We start from the raw sequence: 21470 nt of genomic DNA on the forward strand, positions 1-21470 counted from the left end.
AAAAAGTATTAGTAGTTCCTGAATCCCCAAATCTATAAAACTGCATTCATAATGGTGTTCAGCTGGACTAGACACACCCAGACCTGATTACTGCCAGCCCTGTTCAATCAAATCAACACCTAAATAAAACTTTTTCAGCAGCATGAAGTTGGCTAAAAGGTCTTACCCAGTAGCACACTACGCCAAGGTCGAAAGCAATTCCAGAAATGATGAGGAAAAAGGTGATTGAAATACATCAGTCTGGGAAGGGTTATAAAGCTATTTCAAAGGCTCTGGGACTCCAAAGAACCACAGTGAGAACCATTATCTCCAAATGGAGAAAACTTGGCACAGTAGTGAACCTTCCCAAAAGTGGCCGACCTTCCAAAATTCTTCCAAGAGCACAGTGACAACTCATCCAGGAAGTCACAAAAAAGCCAAGGACAACATCCAAGGAACTGCAGGCCTCTCTCACATCAATAAAGGTCACTGTTCATGACTCCACTATCAGAAAGACATTAGACAAAAATGCCACCCATGGAAGAGTGGCAAGGCGAAAACCACTGCTAACCCAGAAGAACATTAAGGCTCATCTGAATTTTGCCAAAACACACCTTGAAGATCCTCAAAGCTTTTGTGAGAATGTTCTGTGGACTGATGAGTCGAAAGTGGAACTGTTTGGAAGTCAGAGGTCCTGTTACATCTGGTGTAAATCAAACACAGAATTCCACAAAAAGAACATCATACTTATGGTCAGGCATGGAGGTGGTAGTGTGATGGTGTGGAGATGTTTTGCTGTTTCAGGGCAACTTGCAATAATTGAGGGAAACATTAATTCTGCTCTCTACCAGAAAATCCTAAAGGAGAGCGTCCGGTCATCAGTCCGTGAGTTGAAGCTCAAATGCAACTAGATTATGCAGCATGACAATGATCCAAAGCATAGGAGTAAGTCCACCTCTGAATGGCTCAAAAGAAGCAAAATTAAAGTTTTGGAGTGGCCTAGTCAAAGTCCTGACTTGAACCCAATTGAGATGTTGTGGCAGGACCTTAAATGGGCGGTTCATGCTCGAAAACCCTCCAATGTGGCTGAACTAAAGCAGTTCTACAAAGAAGAGTGGGCCAAAATTCCACCACAGCATTGTGAAAGACTGATTGTTGCTGCTAATGGTGGCACAACCAGCTATTAAGTTTAAGGGGGCAGTTCGTTTTTAACATGGGTGATATAGGTGTTGCAAAACTATTTTGCTTCAATAATAAATCTATATATATTTGAAAACTGTATTTTGTGTTTACTCAGGTTGCCTTTGAATATATCTTGCTTGAAGTTCTAAAACAATTTAGCATGAAAAATACACAAAAATAGAAGAAATCAGTCTATATGCACACTGTATATTCACAGCACTGTATATATGTATGCTATTTTAAATAAAAACTGTTTAATGAAGTGCTCTTTGCTGTAGTATAGTGTTGTGGCATGCACATTCAAGTAAAGCCACTGTTGTCTGACACAATAAACATACAGTTTTACTGCCTACAGAAAGCTGACAGAACAAAGATTTGTTTAAGAAGCAATATTTATGTACATTTTATATTGATCATGACAGCAGTAATGAAGTTGAAGGGTATTATAACCGGGCATACATGCAGATGCGCAGTTGATTCAAATGTCTGGATCATAGTAGTGGACTGATGTTGTACAGTCCCAGTAAAACTGATCAGATCATGGAAGTATCCATGCGCTATCCTCCATAACCTCACACTCAGAAGTCAGAACTGACCTGCAAGATGGGAAACTGTGCTGTTTACATTTCTAATCAAGATACTGCACCAAGATCAAAATACCCAGATAACTGAGCTCAGATTGCCAGACTCTCATGTTTTTTTTTTTTTTTAATTCCTCAAACCAGAAACTGCAAACAAAGTTCTGCTCTCATATTTGGTTCCACTCACTGAGGATCATGTAAAAGTATATTTGGGGTAATGAGATGAATCTCCCAGCTGTTGATTATTCTGGGCCAGTGGAAATGGACTCTCAGCCAAAACAGGAAACAGGAAGCAGGCGCCACTGTCAGGAAGTCTACCATCCTGATGACAATAGACCTCAATGTGGCGTGTGATAGCACAGATTTGCTTTGCTAGATGAATGTCTGTGAAATTTGAGCTCGTTGAAGATTTCTTCAGTCACTGAAAGTACAAGCTGAATAGAGTTTGAAACATGAAACCCATTCTGACTGTCTGTGTCACATTTATTTATTTATTATGTCACTCACATTAAATTTGCATAAAGAAAATAAAGCCTATTTTTAGATTTAAAGGAATATTCTGGGTTCAATACAAGTTCAGCTCAATCGACAGCATTTGTGTCATAATGTTGATTACCACAAACATTTATTTCAACTTGTCCCTCCTTTTCTTTAAAAAAAGCAAAAATGGAGGTTACAGTGAGACACTTACAATGGAAGTCAATGGAGTCAATCTGTAAACATTAAAATACTCACTGTTTCAAAAGTATAGACACAAAACATAAACAATATTTGTATAAACATGATTTTAGTGTGATAAAATCACTTACTTACCACATCTGTGTAAAGTTATAGCCAATTTTACAACTTTGTTGCCATGACGATGTAGTCAACAAACCCTAAAACCATAAGATGTTTGTAAAAATGACAATTTTAACAACTTTACAGCTCAAATAATACAGAATTAATGAAAGTGCTTTTATAAAATTATAAGCTCCACATTTCTGCATTTAAACCTCCAAAAATTGGCCCCATTCACTTCCATTGTAATTTTGTTTTTTTGTTGTTTTTTTTAAAGAAAAGGAGGGACGAGTCGAAATTATTTTTTGTGGTAATCAACATAATGCCACGAATGCTGTCAATTGAGCATAAAGGAATAGTTCCCCAAAAATGAAAATTCTCTTATCATTTACTCACCCTGATACCATCCCAGATGTGTATGACTGTCTTTCTTCAGCAAAACACAAATGAAGATTTCTAGAAGAAGACAGAGCTCTGTCAGGTCCTTATAATGCAAGTAAACAGGTGCCAGCACTTTGACGGTCCAAAAGTCACATTTAGGCAGCATAAAAGTAATCTACATGACTCCAGTCGATCAATGAATGTCTTCTGAAGCGAATCGATAGGTTTATGTTTCGATAGGTTTATGTAAGAAACAAGTCGATAATAAAACATTTTAAACTTTAAATCGCCGCTTCCGTCCAGGGCTCTGATGCTGTTTGAAATGGCCAAACTTTCGCAGCTACGTGATGCGTCATCTGCTGGTAGGAAGCACTTTTTACAAGTTAATAACGTTTTAATTATCAATTAATTTTATTACACAAACGTATCAGTCCACTTCAGAAGACATTTATTGATCGACTGGAGTTGTGTGGATTACTTTTATGCTGCCTAAATATGACTTCTGGACCGTCGAAGTGCTGGCACCTGTTTACTTGCATTATAAGTTTCATGAGATTCACTCAGACACTTAAGACAATAAAAAAAAAAAAGGGATGTAAATTACTCGCCTTTCTAAAGTCACCTTCTCTGAAGCTAATTTGCCCCAATTGTTTGGCAACATTTTCTACATTTTCCTTGAATTAGTTATTTTAAGCTCAAACACTTAAACTTAAAATAGCTTTAAGTGCAGCAGATAAATCAACTGAAAATATACATCTGGAAAACCTGCTTTTACTTTCTCACCTTTTTTACCTCTCATTAGTTTGTATCCCTGAAAATACAATAAGAACGAGAAAATGACAATTAACATTCTCTCTCTCTCTCTCTCTCTCTCTCTCTCTCTCTCTCTCTCAGGATGTGGGTATTCTGATAAATGGAAGTGTCCCGGATCTGCAGGGTCTCAGTGTGCAGTGTGATTATGGTGTTGGTATAACCACCAATGCCACTGTTCATCTGGACTACGGCACAGCTCAAATCCAGACGTGCCCTCTGCCCCCGCCTCACATGTACCCCACAATCCCTTCAGGCAAAGGTACATACAAGCACAGGTGTCAACAATCACATGCACATGTTTAAGCAACACGACATTCTAGAGGCCTTTCCAGACTTTCTTTTTTATTTCTATAATTTCTTCAGAAACCAAATTATATGTATAAAAGGCGCAGTCATTTTAAGTACATTAATTGGTTACACATATCTCTTAAATAATATTATGTATGTAGAACACTTTTAAAACATATGTATGTCTGTTTGTGATTTTGTGACAGATATGGAGCCACTAACGAGTCACTGTAATGGTGAAACATGATGTGCTGAGTGTATGACTTAGACATTGTCCAAGTATATACTGTATAGACATTGTTGTAAATTTTGTAAATCGGAAAAAAATACTTTTTTGTGAAAAGTGTTTTAGCATCAGCGGTTAAAGTGAGGTGGAATGGTTCGGAATGGCGTTCCAGCACTTGATTCCAAAAAGAAAAAAAATAGTCCAGTTTGTGTTGCGTCAGAACCTGTTCCGCTATATTCACCTGGATTAATTCTGCCTCGCTCTGCTGTTCGCTTCAAGTTTAACCAGTAGAAAGAATTGTGTAACACCAACCCCCCATCTCATAGGGATCCGTCACCTTGCGAAACCTCGTTTAGGATGTAACTTTAAAGTAAATTAATTTGTAATGTGAATACATTTTCCATAAAGTAAAGTAATATATTTATATTTTTAAAGAAGTTATTAGTCATTTGCAGTGGATTACTTTTTTGACACTTTTACTCATCACTGACGCAAATGCTGCTGCTTTTAAATAAAAATGCATATGACATGATAAAATAGAAATGTATGGTCCTACATGCTGATTGGTCAATATAGCATTCCACCCATTCAAAAACACACAACATATCAAAAGATGACACAAATTGCTGCAAAGCTCTGTGACCATCCAGCATCAAAGACTGGAAATATCCATTTTATTATTTTTAATGAACCATTTGGAAGACTGTTATAGGCAGTGCACTGCACGACTTACCTCAAGTTGGCCAGCAATACACAATAATGAGTGCTATTAATGTAGACTGGTCAGTCTTCTTCATGTTTTCTGTCTTTTGCATTTTTTTGTATGACTTTTTGTAATGTGTTTAGTTGGTTGTGATTTTTGAGTTTTTCTCTTCTGTTTTTAATATTTCAATCCAGAGCTTTATTTATGTAATTTTGAATTGTGATTGAGTTGAATTTGTCTCTGTTTAGATCACATCACTGTTCCCGTGGCGATCAGGGTCAATGGCGCTGCTGTGGTTTCTGGAAGCTTAATCATTTATGAGTGTGAACGGAGGGGACAGATTTACTTCAAAACTGCGTGAGTGGATATACACACTACTGACGTACACACAGGGCTCGAGTTGAGGGGGGATGTGAGGGGATGCCATCTCCCTTGTTGCAAGTAATACCAAAAAGCATTCCCATTGTAAAACCACCATCCCCCCAACCATCCCCTTTAGATTAATTGTGTCATGTATTACTTAAAACTAATCATGCAAGTCAAATATTTAATTTTCTACGTTTGTAAATAACAGACTTTAAATAACTGTGATTTGCCGGTCAGAATTAGATTTCGACATGTGTAAAGTTGCCAGATTTCTATAGGTGCAATCACCCTGTCAAATCTTGTCATTTGAACAGTTAGGAAATATTCTGCCAGGGTGACGCTTTAGACATGCAATCTGGCAACCATGAGCACGCAAGCTCTCTCTCCACTGCAAAAAGACACCGGTTTTCTGAAAACACTGGCAGGTATGTCAGAGTTTAGTGATGGGTTGATTTGTCCTTCCTAGTGTTCACATGAAAGTTACGCCACTGAAGGTAATACAAGTTTTAGAAAGTTTTACACACTTTCAAAAATGGCCAAGGGAATAGTACAAGAAAACTTTTGTCTTTCTTTAAAAAAGAGAGAGAGAACAAAGCATGATACTGCTATGACACGTGTTCAGTTACAATGTGTACATGTTTTTAACTCAAACTATTTTCGGGGTTTCACCCATAAAACGCTTTTGTGTGTAGAACAATGGTTACACCACTGTTTAAGCATCCTTCATAGAAACAGCCCAAACTTCCTTTACTAGTTCAGTTATTGGAGTAGAAAAAATGCGTGTCTGTGACAGTGGGCGAACGATCTAGAAAAAAACCTTTTTCATGATCATAACATGGATTCTTTTCACGAAATTCATCATAAAATACAATATCAGAGGGTAACAGGTGCATATTATGGCCATGTGTCCTACGAGTCAATAAAGTGTTGCACATTTTTGTCCAGATCTATTAAATTAAAAATACATAGAAAAATGCAGTTCACACAAACCATTTACTTGAATACACCTCTTCTATGATGAGCACATTTTCATATTTTCAAGTCATATTGATATTTTTTCTGGGGCTTAAAGTACAAAATATAATGTGGTGTCCAAAAATTATCATTAAAGTCTCATTAAAAGCTGAAATTCCTGAAAAAAGAAATGTTGGCATGACTAATGCAGAATAATTTTTTGTATTGTTATTTCTTAAAATATTAAGCAGTGAAATAATTGTGTTTTAAAATATGATTCATATTTAAAAACGCTTTTGTCCACCAAAACAAAGTCCAACCATACCAACCAACATGTAGGTTGACCATAAAAACCATTAAACGAGCGGATACCTTTAGACCCTCAAGACTGAGCATTTTAAAAACATCTGATATTTATTTGGACATTTTGTTCAAGTCATGTGGTGTAACATTGAGAAAACTATATATTTATTTGACTCAAAATTTCATAATATTTAGATATATAAATATTACTTTGAAAAATGTATTTAAAAACATTTTGGAAATTAATGATGAAATTGTTTATACTCTCATGTAGTCAAGGTGCAAAGAAAGTATTATTATATTTTTTATTTGATGGTTATACCACATGATAAATAACTATATTTAGTAGAACATGCTATAAAGGTTTTTCTAAAATTTATGAAACCAAATTGGACACAAAGATTACATTTCTGAGAACTTGACATGAGTGTTTTGAACTAGATTTTTAAAAGATTTCTAATTTTAATACCTTAAACAACCTTATTTGTCAATGATCCATAAGTATTAACCCCCCCCCCCAAAATAAAAACTTTGACACCACCATCCCCCTTGAATTCTTTTTTTTTTTTACAAATTGACCACTGTGTACACAAACACACATAAAACAGATAAAACAGAATAATACTGTTAGCAGGTGACAGTATGACCAAAATCGAATATCACAGTAATTAGAGTAATTTAATATCATGGTAAAATTATAATGCTATATAATACCATGGTATAGTTATTTTTGTTGAAATCTGTAACAGTGGGTGTCTTGGAGTGGAAGAGAGGAAACGCAGGAGTAGATTCTTTAAGTACTTTAATAATAAACACTGGAGTGGAACAAACAACTAAAGCTCAACGTAACATTAAACATAACACTTCAAGGACTGACCGGGAATGAACAAAACAGGAGGGTATTAATACAAAAAAGGAACTAAGGATGAAATGGAGGATGGGTGAGGAGGATTGGAAACAGGTGGAAATGATGAGGGCAGTGGACTCTGGGAAATGTAGTGCAGAGAAAAACTTCAAAATAAGAGTCCTTGAAGAATATGGGGGAGACAGACTATGACAAAAACATGGTCTATATATTAAATAACCATGTGGTAATGTCTATTTCTGGATAATCCAGTGAATTAAATACTTCACAAATGAACCATATTTTATCTCATTTGATAATTTTTTCTTTTTATTTGAAACTTGATGGATGCAAACCAAAATTAAGATTATTCATATCTAATCAATGAGAAGTCTGACATAAAAATGAAAACAGTTTCACAGTAAACAGTTTAACTAACATTATTAAACAGATAGTTTTAACTCATAAAATCATATTAAATGAGCCATGTTTGAAAGTGTTGTAACATAGCTGATAGAATGAAAAACTCTGTCATAACACGCAGCACTACAAGCAGAACACAGGCGTAAGCGTTATTCAGGTGTAATGTGATTCAGTGCATTATTTAACAGTGACTTTAAATGGCAACTATTTTAGAGTTTTTATTTACTGCATGACTATCAGGTGTGCATGTGTGAGCTCATTTACATGTGGACATCTACAGATGTGCGATCTGACACATTTGATGAATGTGATCATAAGCTCCAAGTCACAGGAGAACTGCTGTAATGTATAACTTTACATCTTCTCACATCTCTTTCATCTTAATATAGTGTCTAAACCGGTCAGAAACATCAGCACCAGCACATGCTCTTTGCACAACCCTGTACATTGTTCTATTTAAATTTTAAAGTATTAACTAATCGTGATAATATTTTTTGCATTAAAGTTCAGTTAAATAAGAACTATTTTTAATACAGTATTTATTTTTATGTATTAATTTATTTTTACATTTTGGGTTGAAATACAGTATGACCTGCACATTCAACCAACTGGTCCAGCATGGAACAAAATAATTTCACATTTTCTGCCCCATACTAAACCCAACATTATTCTCACAATCTCTGTCGCTTAAATTTTCAGATGCAAAAGAAGCTTTAAAAGAAGCTTTGCAATATTTCACTAATGCATTGTAACATACACTGAAGAAAAAAAAAAATGGCCTAAAAATGATTCATTCAGTATTATTAAATATTATTTAGCATCACTGAATCAACCTGAATACAATAGCTTACACCAACAAAACAAATGTCAGGGGTAGAAGCTCCGTAAGGTAACAACTGGAGGTTACCACTTTAACTGTGTGATTTCATGTTGAGAAATGTGTGTGCTGAATAAAATCAAGCAGAATCAGTTTATGTTGTGGGTGTATGTTTGGGAAATTTAAGAGCTAATTTAAAGTGTAGGTGCTGTTTTTAACAGAAAGAGAGACAGACATGATAGTGAACGATGTGAGAAGAATCTGTGTCTGATAAGGGCTTTTAAAGCATCTGGTTACTTTCACACACACACACACACACACACACACATTCAGGCCCCCCCAGAGAGAAAACACAAAACACACTTCAGCCCCTCACAATGAGAAATTACTCACCCCTATCATGAGAGATGCTGTCTGTCACTGTGGCAACATCTACACTAGTGGTGAAGCTTATCTAAAATAAGCACTGCCTCTCTATCTGTCTTAGATAGTGTCATAATGAATGGTTCACTAATTTTGTCGGCTCCGCTGACACTCACTTGTGTGTGTGTGTGTGTGTGTGGTTTATGAGGAAATTGTTTTAGGTTACAAACTGGTAATTACAAGGGTATTCTGCTATAAATGTGGTTTATGAGGACATTTCTAGTGTCCCCATAATTCAAATCACTTAAAAAACATACTAAATTATGTTTTATTGAAAATGTAAAAATACAGAAAGTTTTTTGTGAGGGTTAGGTTTAGGGGTAGGGTTAGGGTTAGGGGATAGAATCTATAGTTCATACAGTATAAAAATCATTATGTCTATGGAGAGTCCTCATAATGATAGCTGCACCAACAGCTGTGTGTGTGTGTGTGTATGTGTGTGTGTGTGTGTGTGTGTGTGTGTGTGTTTAAAAGGGTCCTCTTTGCTTCTGGTGGCTCCATTTAATCTTTTAAGACAATAACTCGGCAGTGTTTGGTCTATGGACCTTGATGTGTTACTCTCTGTATGTAAGATGTACACAACAGTGAGTAACGGTGAATATGTTTGTGTTCATGTGTTCCTCCAGGTGTACAAGCTGTATGAGCACTGCATGGCGGTGTTACTGGGACCCTCATCTCAATGCATGTGTTTCCAATAAAAATAATACTCAAGATGTTCTTCTAGAGGTGAGCGATCATTCTGTCAACTAATTACATCTTCCAAATTGCCAACCAATTTCAATTTTCAATTGGTTCAAAAGTGTACTGCACTTTTCACCTTTCATTGTAAAACATGTTTATGTCAAGTAAGCTTTGCGTCATTTAAATGAACTGGTTTCATTCAGTCTAAAGTATTATTTACTGTGACTGTATAAATTTGACTACATTGGCAGGTTAAACCAACAGAAGTCAATCTTAAGAGTCAGATCATTCAGAAATAGCTCATTTAGGTAACAACTTCATGGGTACCCCAAAATAAAGCCAAACAATCATATCAAATTATACAGATGTTCCTAAACCTAGTGAGCTGCCAACTCAGACAGCATTTTTAGGCAACACTGGTACTCTCCTGATGTGAACACTAAATCAAAAGGTGGTTAGCAACATTATGTTCCCTCAGATTCCCATTGATGTGACTGTATTTTGCCTGCAGAAATTCACCGTGCGAAGATAAATGTGACCATGCCTTTAGATACACTACCGGTCAAAAGTTTTGAAACACTTACTCATTCTATATTATAGTAAAGTCATCAAAACTATGGAATAACATAAATGGAACTATGGGAATTATGTTGTGACTGAACAAAATCCAAAATAAATCAAAACTGTGTTATATTTTAGCATCTTCAAAGTAGTCACCCTTTGCCTAGAATTTGCAGACATGTACTCTTGACATTTTCTCAACCAACTTCTTGAGGTATCACCCTGGGATGCGTTTTAAACAGTATTGAAGGAGTTCCCATCTATGTTGGGCACTTATTGGCTGCTTTTCTTTATTATTTAGTCCAAGTCATCAATTTCAAAAACTTTTTTTTTTAAATAAAATTTTAGTTTTATAATGAAATAAATTAATATGGTGGCACAATTATATTTTTGTCTACAAAACAAATTTCAAACATTTAAGCATACACCTTCAGATCAAAAGATTTTTAATCATGAGAAACATTTCAGTCAAGTGTTTCAAAACTTTTGACCGGTAGTGTATATTCAAAGGCGGCATCACATGTGTACTTCATGCAGAAGACAATTCCAGAATGTATCCTATTGAGCTCAGTGAAAAAAAGAGAGAAGTTATGAATTTTAGCCAATCGATATTGATTATAAATACTGTATGTTTCATTCAGAAGTGTTGAAAAAAATAGTTCAACCTAATTCAAAATGTACCCACTATTAACTAACATTTGTGTGTGCTGTTCATTTTTATGCTAATTAGAGTAATGTGCTGTTAGCTTAGCTACATGCTAACATCTAACCGAAATCAATTGTGAGTCGTCTCTCACCCACTTCACAAGGAGCACTTTTTGTGTAGAGCAGACAGCAGACATGCAAAAGTGCTGATAAAAATAGTTTAATCTAATTAAAAATGTACCAAATTTTACCCAACATTTGTTTGTGCTATGTATGTTTATGCTTATTTTAGTATTGCGTTGTTAGCGTAGCAACATGTCAAAGGAATATTCCAGGTTCAATACAAGTTCAGCTCATTCGACAGCATTTGTGGCATTATGTTGATTACCATTAACGTTTATTTTGACTTGTCCCTCATTTTCTTTAATAAAAGCAAAAATCAGTGTTCCAGTGAGACACTTACAATGGAAGTCAATGGGGTCAATCTGTAAACATTAAAATACTCACTGTTTCAAAAGTATAGACACAAGACATAAACAATATTTGTGTAAACATGATTTTACTGTGATAAAATCACTTACTAACCACATCTGTGGAAAGTTATAGTCAATTTTACAACTTCGGTGTCTTGACGATGTAATGTCAACAAACCATAAAATGACTGTAAAAAGTATGATATAAACAACTTTACAGCTCAAATAATACATGAGCTTTAACAGAAGAATTAATGAAAATGCTTTTATAAAATTATAAGCTTCACATTTCTGCATTTAAACCTCCAAAAATTGGCCCCATTGACTTCTATTGTAAGTGTCTCACTGGAACACAGATTTGTGCTTTTTTTAAAGAAAAGGAGGGATGAGTCGAAATTATTTTTTGTGGTATCAATATTATGCCACAAATGCTGTTGATTGAGCTTAACTTGAATTGAACCCGGAATATTCCTTGAATGTCAGACTCCATTGAAATCAACTGTGATTCGATTCAAGTCCGCTTCACACTGGGAAGCGCAGAGATGCAAACGTGTTGATAAAATTAGCTCAAGCTAATTAAAAATTTATCCAATTTTACCCAATATTTGGGTTTGCTATGTGTTTTTGTGCTTTTTATTAATATGTGCTGTTAGCTTAGCAACATGCTAACATCAAACTCTACTTAAATCAATGGTGAGATTGTCTGCTTCACACGAGGAGCGCTATATGTGTAGCTCAGACGGTTCACAACAAGGCAGCTCTTTTGGAACAGAGCCATAGTGTATCCGATAATTATGGTGCAGAACACAAAATGAACAGACAAATATACATTTGCAGACATTCAAGTGGCTAGATGAGGTCGAAGGCAGCAGTTTAGAAAGTCAGCCAAGGGGAAAGAATTGTGTATTTGACACAAACCCACCCGTGTCCCATGTGTTCAACAAACGGCATAAAGACACAATGAGAAATTATTGTTTAAACAATGCTCACACATAAGCATCATGTCCTTCTCTGAAACACTCATGAGTTTGATGCCTCAGAGTTCTTACTATTGTTTAATAGTGTTAGTGATTATGAGCTCATATGGACTGATTAAAGGTTTAAAGCTACTCTACATAAGATTTTTTGGTTAAAAATGAATAATTTGCCATTATTGATTAAGTACATGAACGATCAGTGTTCAAAACAATGTCCTTACCTTACCCTGATTCACTACAGTAAACCTATACAAATTATTTGTATTTTGAGCTGTCAGGTCGGATTTGGTGTGGAATCGCTGGCTTATGTCGTTCCTCCTTACGTCATAACATTATGTCTGTAAACACAGGAAAGAAGTACCGGCTGTCGCGTGTTCTGGCAGGAGAAACTGTTCAGTTCAGTCAGTCATTTACACAGTTCAGGAGAGCAGCACTGCAGTCTGGATGGATCGTTTGGTGAAGATGTTTACCTGCTATAATGCTTGGATACTGTATGTTGTCTGGTAGGGTAGTCATGCTTTGATGAAACAAACATTAGGCTACCTGTGTGTTTACAGATCACAGTGTAACTGTATTGTGCTGTGAAGTTATACTGTGCATGTTTACTAAATGTACGACTTCTGAAAATGACTTCTTGTCATTATATTGCATATTTAAGCATATTTGTTTCATGTTTAATAAAGTATATTTTATCACCATCATTATTGCTCGTTTTATGTTTTTAGTTTACAGCGTTATTACAGTTTCACTTGCTTTATCAACTGAGGCTGTACAAGTGTTAATTTTTTCACAGTTTTTCGTTTTAGTCATAGTTTGTCTTTTGACAAAAATGTCCTTTAAAAATAGTCAGTATTTCGACATATTCATTAATTTTAGTCAGTTTTACTCTGACAAAAATAACATATAATTTTAGTGAATGAAAATAATATATTTTACCTGATGATGTCCAAAATGGACAAAAAAGTGTCGAACTGTAACAGACAAAACATGTATCAAACGTACAAACGTAGTATAAATGTACATACTGTCCTTATTGTGAAAAACTCCTAAATGTCTAGACTGAAGTATCTAATTTTTAGCCTTCTGTATTCTGAATTCTTCATGCTTTAGAAACGTATTAATTTTCCGTGAAAATATATTACATTGCATGCAGCATGATTCTTATGGAAACAGCATAGTCACAATGCAAGTTACACAACGCAAATTACGCATATTCTGACTAGCGTGTCATTTAGTTCAAGTTCACCTGTTCATTCGCTTCACTGTGCAGATGTAAGTTGTTCCATAAATGTTGTGGATATATTGATGAATCTCATGTATAAATAGGATGCATTTGAATGAGGTATACCACGTTTCAAAGCAGTTCATTTTGCCGGCGTTAGTGTGTTCAACTCACACAGCTCAAGCGGAGAAATCCCTAACACATTGGATTAGTCAAATTTGCTCTGTTCCAAGACCTAGTGAGCTGCCTTACTGTCTGCTGTCTACATACTGTAGGCTAGGTAAACTTTGTTCCCTGTCTGTCACTCACTCAACATTATGTCGATGTAGTGACACTAGGGGTTCGATCTTGAGAGCCCCAATCACCTTTGCTTAAAATAGAAAATGCCAATGGGTATAAAAGGAGCTGGCATGCACCACTCATTCAGATTTTTTCTTCTGAGCCGAATGCATGTATTGTGTTCGTCCTCTCACCTTTCGCTTAAGCTGCTGAATTTTACGGTGCATATCAGTGATCACCCTCGCACGGTCGAGTGTTGTGCTTCCCCTGGGCGCTTCGGCGGCTGAGTCCGCAGGTGCTAAAAGAGTATATTCAAAAGAGTATATTTCCTTCTAAAAGGCTCGCGCAAATGCTTGGCGTCTTTTTAAAGATGTCCTTCTGCGTTTGCGCTACTGGATTTGGCTGTTATCTCTCCCCTCCGGACAGCCATGAAATCTGTCTCGAGAGCTTGGGGCACCAGCACGCCGAGGCAGCTTTCGTGGAAGGGTTATGTTCTCATTGCGAGAACATGCCCATCAGAATGTTGTGGTCGTGGCTCACTTCCTTCTTCATGAAGCAAGGAGCCACCGTGGCTGCTCCCCAACCCGCTCCATCCTGGGTTGCGCTGATGCTCAGCTGGCCGGGTCGGCAAGCACCGCGGGCGATCTGGATGTGGATATGGGAGCGTTTTCGCCGGCTCAACCCTCGCGGACCTCCCATACCCCAGCACGCTCGTTCTATCTGGAAGAGCTGTCAAGTGATACAGGCGGTCTGCCTCAGGGCGGGTTTAATGTGTCGTTTGTGGCTCACGACGAGGATGAGCTTACGGTCGCAGCATCAGAGGGTGGGCTTCTGCTATTGGAAGCAGACGAATCTTCTGAGCCCCCGCCCACGAGCGGTAGAGCACAGGATGAGGCAGACGCTGAGATGGCAGCCGTGCTTGCCCGGACGGCTGCGAATATCGGGCAGAAGAGGAACCCTCCACCCTGCCCTGAGCGTTCCCGGATGGATTATTGGTTTCTGGGCTCGGAGCGCGACTCATGGCCGTGCCCCGCTCTGGTGCCTTTCTTCCCGGAAGTGCACGAGGAGCTAACAAAGTTGTGGAAGTCAAAAAAAAAAAGGAAAAGCTGCCCGTACGCTTCACGGGCTCGTCCATCCTAACTACCCTCGATGGCGGAGCGGCTAAGGAATATGTCGAGCTCCTTCAGGTGGAGCATGCCTTTGCAGTGCATTTATGCCCGCAGGGTGCAGCCACCTGGTGCGACTGACCAAGGCTCCCTTCCAAGGCCTGTAAGTTCTCTTCCTCATTAATGATGAAGGCTTACAAGGCTGCGGGTCAAGCCGCTTCTTTCCTGCACACCATGGCCATCCTGCAGGTCCACCAGGCCAAGGCACTGAAAGATCTGCTCGAGGGTAGAACCGAACCAGGGCTGATGCAGGAACTGTGTACTGCGACCGACCTTGCCTTACGGGTGACAAAAGTCACGGCACACGCCCTGGGCTGGACGATGTCCACTCTTGTGGTCCAAGAGCGGCACCTGTGGCTCAACCTTATGGAGATGCATGATGCCGAGAAAGCTCACTTTCTTGATGCGGCCATCTCCCAAGGGGGGCTTTTTGGCGACACCGTCGAGGATTTCGCCCATTAGTTCTCGAAAGTGAGGAAGCAGACTGAGGGGATTAAGCACATCTTTCCGCGGCGTGACTCGGCCGCCTTCAGGCCTCTGAAGTCCCGCGGCCTGTCTGCTTCTCGCCAGAGCCGTATCCCTGCGGTAATGGCCCCGGCTCCCTTACCATCGGAGCCCATATGCCGGCCTCACAGAATAAGATCCTCCCATGGGAAGTCAGCTCCACCTGCCCATCAGCCAGCTCCCAAGAACTCTGGACGGGCTTCGAGGCAGCCCTGGCACAGGCAACCCGGGGATGAGGCGGCTGACTCTGACCGGTCTACTCCGGGTGAACACTACAGCCCCAGTCGGGCTGTCCCTGTCTCCTCGCATCTTTACCAAGGTCGCAGAGGCTGCCCTGGCCCCGCTGAGGGAGAAGGGCATACGCATTCTCAATTATCTCGACGACTGGCTAATCCTAGCTCACTCACAAGATCTATTGTGTGCGCACAGGGACCTTGTGCTTCAGCACCTCGACCGACTCGGGCTTCAGGTCAACTTGGAGAAGAGCAAGCTGTCCCTTGTGCAGAGCATCTCTTTTCTCGGTATGGAGTTGGACTCAGTCACTCTCAAGGCATGTCTTACGACCAAACGTGCTCAGTCAGTGCTGACCTGCCTGAAGACCTTCAGCCAGAAGGTAGCGGTGCCAGTGAAAGAATTTCAGAGGCTCCTGGGACGTATGCCATCCTCGGCGGCGGTTCTCCCCCTCGGGTTGATGCATATGAAACCGCTTCAGCACTGGCTACAAACTCGAGTCCTGTGGTGGGCATGGTGCCACGGCACCCGGCGTATGACCATCACGCCACAGTGACATCAGACTTTCAGCCCTTGGTCAGACCTGGCATTTCTATGGGCAGGTGTTCCCCTAGAGGAGGTCTGAAGGCGTGCTGTGGACCTCGGCCAGCTACAGTCCCGACTTGGGACTTTACTTTAGTCCTAAAAGCTCTCACAGGGCCCCCCTTCAAGCCTTTGGACTCTGTTGATTTGCGCATGCTCTCCGTTAAGACCGCACTACTGCTAGCTCTGGCCTCAGTAAAACAGGTCGTTGACCTGCATGCACTATCAATTGACAATTCAGTTTGGCCCTGGTCTTTCTAAAGCCACTGTCAAACCCAGAAAAGGCTATGTACCTATGGTCCTAACCAAGCCCTTCAAAGCGCAGGTGGTTCACCTTCAGGCCTTCTTCCCTCCTCCATTTAACTCAGATGAGAAACAATCATTGCATTTGTTTTGCCCTGTGCGGGCACTACACTCATACATTGAGCGTACCCGCCAGTTCAGACTGTCTGATCAGCTCTTTGTATGCTATGGAGGACACACAAAAGGAATGTCCGTCTCCAAGCAAAGACTTTCTCACTGGATTGTCGATGGAATAACTTATGAGTCATAGGGTAAGACTTGCCCAATTGGTGTTAAAGCACACTCAACTATAGGCATGGCCTCCTCATGGGCATGGACAAATGGAGTGTCCTTACAAGACATGTATTGCAGCAGGATGGTCTTCTCAAAACACATTCACAAGGTTTTACAACCTATTCATAACGTCTTTCTCTTCACAAGTCCTCTCAGTTTAGAGCGCTTGCTATTTCATTGGCCAAATATATATACAGTTGTGCTCAAAAGTTTGCATACCCTTGGAGAATTGGTCATATATGTACCATTTTTAAAGAAAACACGAGTGAGCAGGCAAAACACATTTATTTTATTTCTTATGGGATTCATATTCAACTGTAGGTTATAACAGAATGGCACAATCATAAAACAAAACATGGCAACAAAGAAAAAAATGAAATGACCCCTGTTCAAAAGTCTGCGTACCCTTAGTTCTTAATACTGTGTATTGCCCCCTTTAGCATCAATGACATCGTGCAGTCTTTTGTAATAGTTGTCTATGAGGCCCCAAATTCTTGCAGGTGGTAAAGCTGCCCATTCATCTTGGCAAAATGCCTCCAGTCTTTGGTCGTCTTGCATGAACCACACGTTTGAGATCTCCCCAGAGTGGCTCGATGATATTAAGGTCAGGAGACTGTGATGGCCACTCCAGAACCTTCACCTTTTTCTGCTGTAACCACTGGAGGGTCAACTTGGCCTTGTGCTTAGAGTCATTGTCGTGCTGGAAAGTCCAAGAGCGTCCCATGCGCAGCTTTCGTGCAGAAGAATGCAAATTGTCTTCCAGTATTTTCTGACAACATGCTGCATTCATCTTGCCATCAATTTTCACAATATTCCCCGTGCCTTTAGAGCTCACACACCCCCAAAACATCAGTGAGCCACCACCATGCTTCACAGTGGGGATGGTTTTCTTTTCACTACAGGCCTTGTTGACCCCTCTCCAAACATAGCGCTTATGGTTGTGACCATAAAGCTCTATTTTGGTCTCATCATTCCAAATTACAGTGTGCCAGAAGCTGTGAGGCGTGTCAAGGTGTTGTCGGGCATATTGTAACCGGGCTTTTTTGTGGCATTGGTGCAGTAAAGGCTTCTTTCTGGCAACTCGACCATGCAGCTTATTTTTGTTCAAGTATCGTCGTATTGTGCTGCTTGAAACAACCACACCCTCTTTTTCCAGAGCAGCCTGTATTTCTCCTGAGGTTACCTGTGGGTTTTTCTTTGTATCCCGAAAAATTCTTCTGGCAGTTGTGGCTGAAATCTTTCTTGGTCTACCTGACCTTGGCTTGGTATCAAGAGATCCCCGAATTTTTGACTTCTTAATATGTGATTGAACAGTACAGACTGCCATTTTCAAGGCTTTGGATATCTTTTTATATCCTTTTCCATCTTTATAAAGTTGCATTACCTTGTTACGCATGTCTTTTGACAGTTCTTTTCTGCTCCCCATGGCTCAGTATCTAGCCTGCTCAGTGCATCCACGTGAGAGCTAACAAACTCATTGACTATTTATACACAGACACTAATTGCAATTTAAAAAGCTACAGGTGTGGGAAATTAACCTTTAATTGCCATTTAAACCTGTGTGTGTGTCACCTTGTGTGTCTATAACAAGGCCAAACATTCAAGGGTATGTAAACTTTTGATCAGGGCCATTTGGGTGATTTCTGTTATCATTATGATTTAAAAAGGAGCCAAACAACTGTGTGATAATAAATGGCTTCATATGATCACTATCCTTAAATAAAAGTTTTTTTGCATGATCAGTCATATTTTCAAAATCAATGCCAAAATTTCACAATTTCTGCCAGGGTATGCAAACTTTTGAGCACAACTGTACTTATGTGCCTCCATTTAAGGACGAGCTCCCCATCTTTTTACACAACCGCCTGCATTCAGGCTGTTGTAATTTACCATAAGTCACAAGCACTTACATTATAAATAAACTCCCTTCCCAACTGGGTATGTGAAGGAGTTAATTCATACTATATGTCTATAGTTCATATATTCATTCTGAGTGCTCCCCTCCTGGCCCAACACGAGGGTCACTCACTGCGGCATACTCATGTCGGTCGCAGTCCCACAAGACTGCGGTGAGTGTCGTGTAGTACGGCGTGATGGGATTCTGTTCCCCATATGCTATAATCAACGCAAAGTCAAGTGTACTGAGTCTTAAGGGAAAATCTCGGTTACGTACGTAACCTCGGTTCCCTGAGACGAAGGGAACGAGACATTGCGAACGCTAGCCGCACTACAAGACTTAGAGTTCTTGAGTTACGAGCGATGCGCTCCTTGTTCTCAGTCAGATATTCGGAGGAAATGGTGTTTGCGCACCTGCTTTTATAGCGGACAGCTTCGCACCAAAACAGGTGGGGCTCAAACAACATAGCCAATATTAGAATATTGCCATTATTGTAGAGAGATTTTAACTAGGTCGTGTAAGAAGTTAATCAACGCAATGTCTCGTTCCCTTTGTCTCAGGGAACCGAGGTTATGTTCGTAACCGAGACATTACAGCTTGTCTTTATCAGTACATGAAACTGAAACTGAATGGTGGGAAATAAGAGGCGATTTAAGACACCTCAAGATGTTCTGAAGTCACAGCAGAATAAAAGGATTTGTCTTTTTCTCATATGCGAACACTCAGGGCAGAATGTGATATTATTGTGTTTGTGCAGTCAGAAGTAACTGATGTTTGCATATTTACAGTGCCCACCCTTTCCTCTGCAGTTAACACACACAAACACACACAGGAGATTGCCTGTTTTTTCATATATTTCTCCAAACACTGGTCACAATTGTTTTATTGAATCACATTTCTTTCTTTCCTTATGTTTCTCTCCCAGAATGCCGCATCCTGTCCCAGTATGGTGGCCCATAAAGTTGCTCCATTGCCCACAGGAACAGCTCAAGTTTTCACACTGGAACTCAAGAACATAAAACATGTAAGACTCACATGCATTGTTTAATATGCATTCAAACCATAGGCATAAGCACACACATCCACACAATACACACTCACTTCAGTCTGGATGTAATTTCCCTGTCAGTGTGAATTGATGTTGTGTGGTTTGCAAAGCTCATAGCTCTGTTGCACTGTAGCTCATCTCTGGTCTGTCTGATTTACATCCAAACTCTTTGTGGTCGTGTAAATGACTCATGAAGTCGAGGACAATTCATTCATATTGATTATTCTCAGTGGATTACATTATGGTGTGTACATTTGCATTTTAAACACATTAAAGGGACAGTTTACCTATACATGAACATTTTTCACCCTTATGTAGTTCCAAACCCATATGACATTTTTCTTTAGTGGAAAACAAAAGGAGATGTTTTGAAGAATGTCTGTGCTACCCTTTTACATTTAATGAAAAGGAACGAAGAAGGAGGTCCAGCTGTCGAGCTCCAAAAATCAAGCTCCAAGTCTCATAAAAGTAGTCCTTACAACTCATGCACCAGATGAACTTTTAAAACTTAGTAAAAAAAAAATCATGAATTTTAAACAGTACAGTTTGGTAAAAGGCAAATCAATACTACATTTGCATTGGATGAATTGAAGTAATTTTATACTAAATCAATAACAGTTAAGCATTTAAAAAATAAAAATCAAATTTAATCCATTAGTTTAAATCTTGCTTTTGTCAAGATTTTTTTTGTTTGTTTGTTTTGTTTTTTTGAGAAAGGAATGCGATTCAAGATCTGTAGGGAAGATTGTCAGTGCAAAGATTTAATTTGGATCTGTTCCTCTATATTTGTACGAAATATAGCGCATAAATTGCATAAACTACTTTTATGATACTTTTATGGTACTATTATGATGCTGATGTTTTCAGCAACAATTTTCCTTTTGTTTTCTACAGAAAAAGAAAGACATTCATAATGATGTTTGGAATGACATGAGAGTGAATAAATGCTGACAGAGTATATATATTTTGGGTGAACTATCGCTTTAAACAAGAAGTAACTGAATGGTGCTCCTGGTGCCGGCTGCTGACGGCTGATCCAACAAGCCGAACTTGTAGAATGAGGGTCACAGAAAGGCGCTTCCAGCGCCGGCCGCAGACGGTTCATCCAACAAGCTGAACTGGTAGAATGAGAGTCACAGAAAGGCGCTTCCAGCACCGGCCGCAGACGGTTCATCCAACAAGCTGAACTGGTAGAATGAGAGTCACAGAAAGGCGCTTCCAGCGCCGGCCGCAGACGGTTCATCCAACAAGCTGAACTGGTAGAATGAGAGTCACAGAAACGGCTTCCAGCGCCGGATGCAGACGGCTAATCCAACAAGCTGCTGGTAGGAATTAGTGTGTTTGTGAGACGAGTATGTGCGTTGTGGTAGTCTGGAGCAATCCAAAGAGAGTCCATTGAAGCTGGTGTGGAGTGAAGTGAAGCCCAGACGAATCTCCCGAGACACAGGCAGATACTGAGGAATCCTCCTCCACAGTACTGGGCACCAACTGATGTGAGCAACCGCAAGCAGGCAGGTGACCGCACCTCTATAGACAGGCAACCAACAGATACACGAACACACTCC

The 21470-nt window shown here is 39.4% G+C and overlaps 1 protein-coding gene across 1 annotated transcript in view; it reads left to right on the forward strand.

The window, feature by feature from the left end:
• The window catches only part of LOC127424005 (plexin-D1-like), a 161607-nt gene that overhangs the window by 41656 nt on the left and 98481 nt on the right, over positions 1-21470 (forward strand). Inside the window, exons 6-9 of the mRNA XM_051668755.1 lie at positions 3798-3975; positions 5182-5290; positions 9690-9789; positions 19783-19881. Coding sequence (XP_051524715.1) covers positions 3798-3975; positions 5182-5290; positions 9690-9789; positions 19783-19881 — 486 coding nt within the window. The remainder of the gene's footprint in view (positions 1-3797; positions 3976-5181; positions 5291-9689; positions 9790-19782; positions 19882-21470) is intronic.

This window comes from Myxocyprinus asiaticus, chromosome 33 (assembly GCF_019703515.2).
Source record: "Myxocyprinus asiaticus isolate MX2 ecotype Aquarium Trade chromosome 33, UBuf_Myxa_2, whole genome shotgun sequence".
Classification (NCBI taxonomy): domain Eukaryota; kingdom Metazoa; phylum Chordata; class Actinopteri; order Cypriniformes; family Catostomidae; genus Myxocyprinus; species Myxocyprinus asiaticus.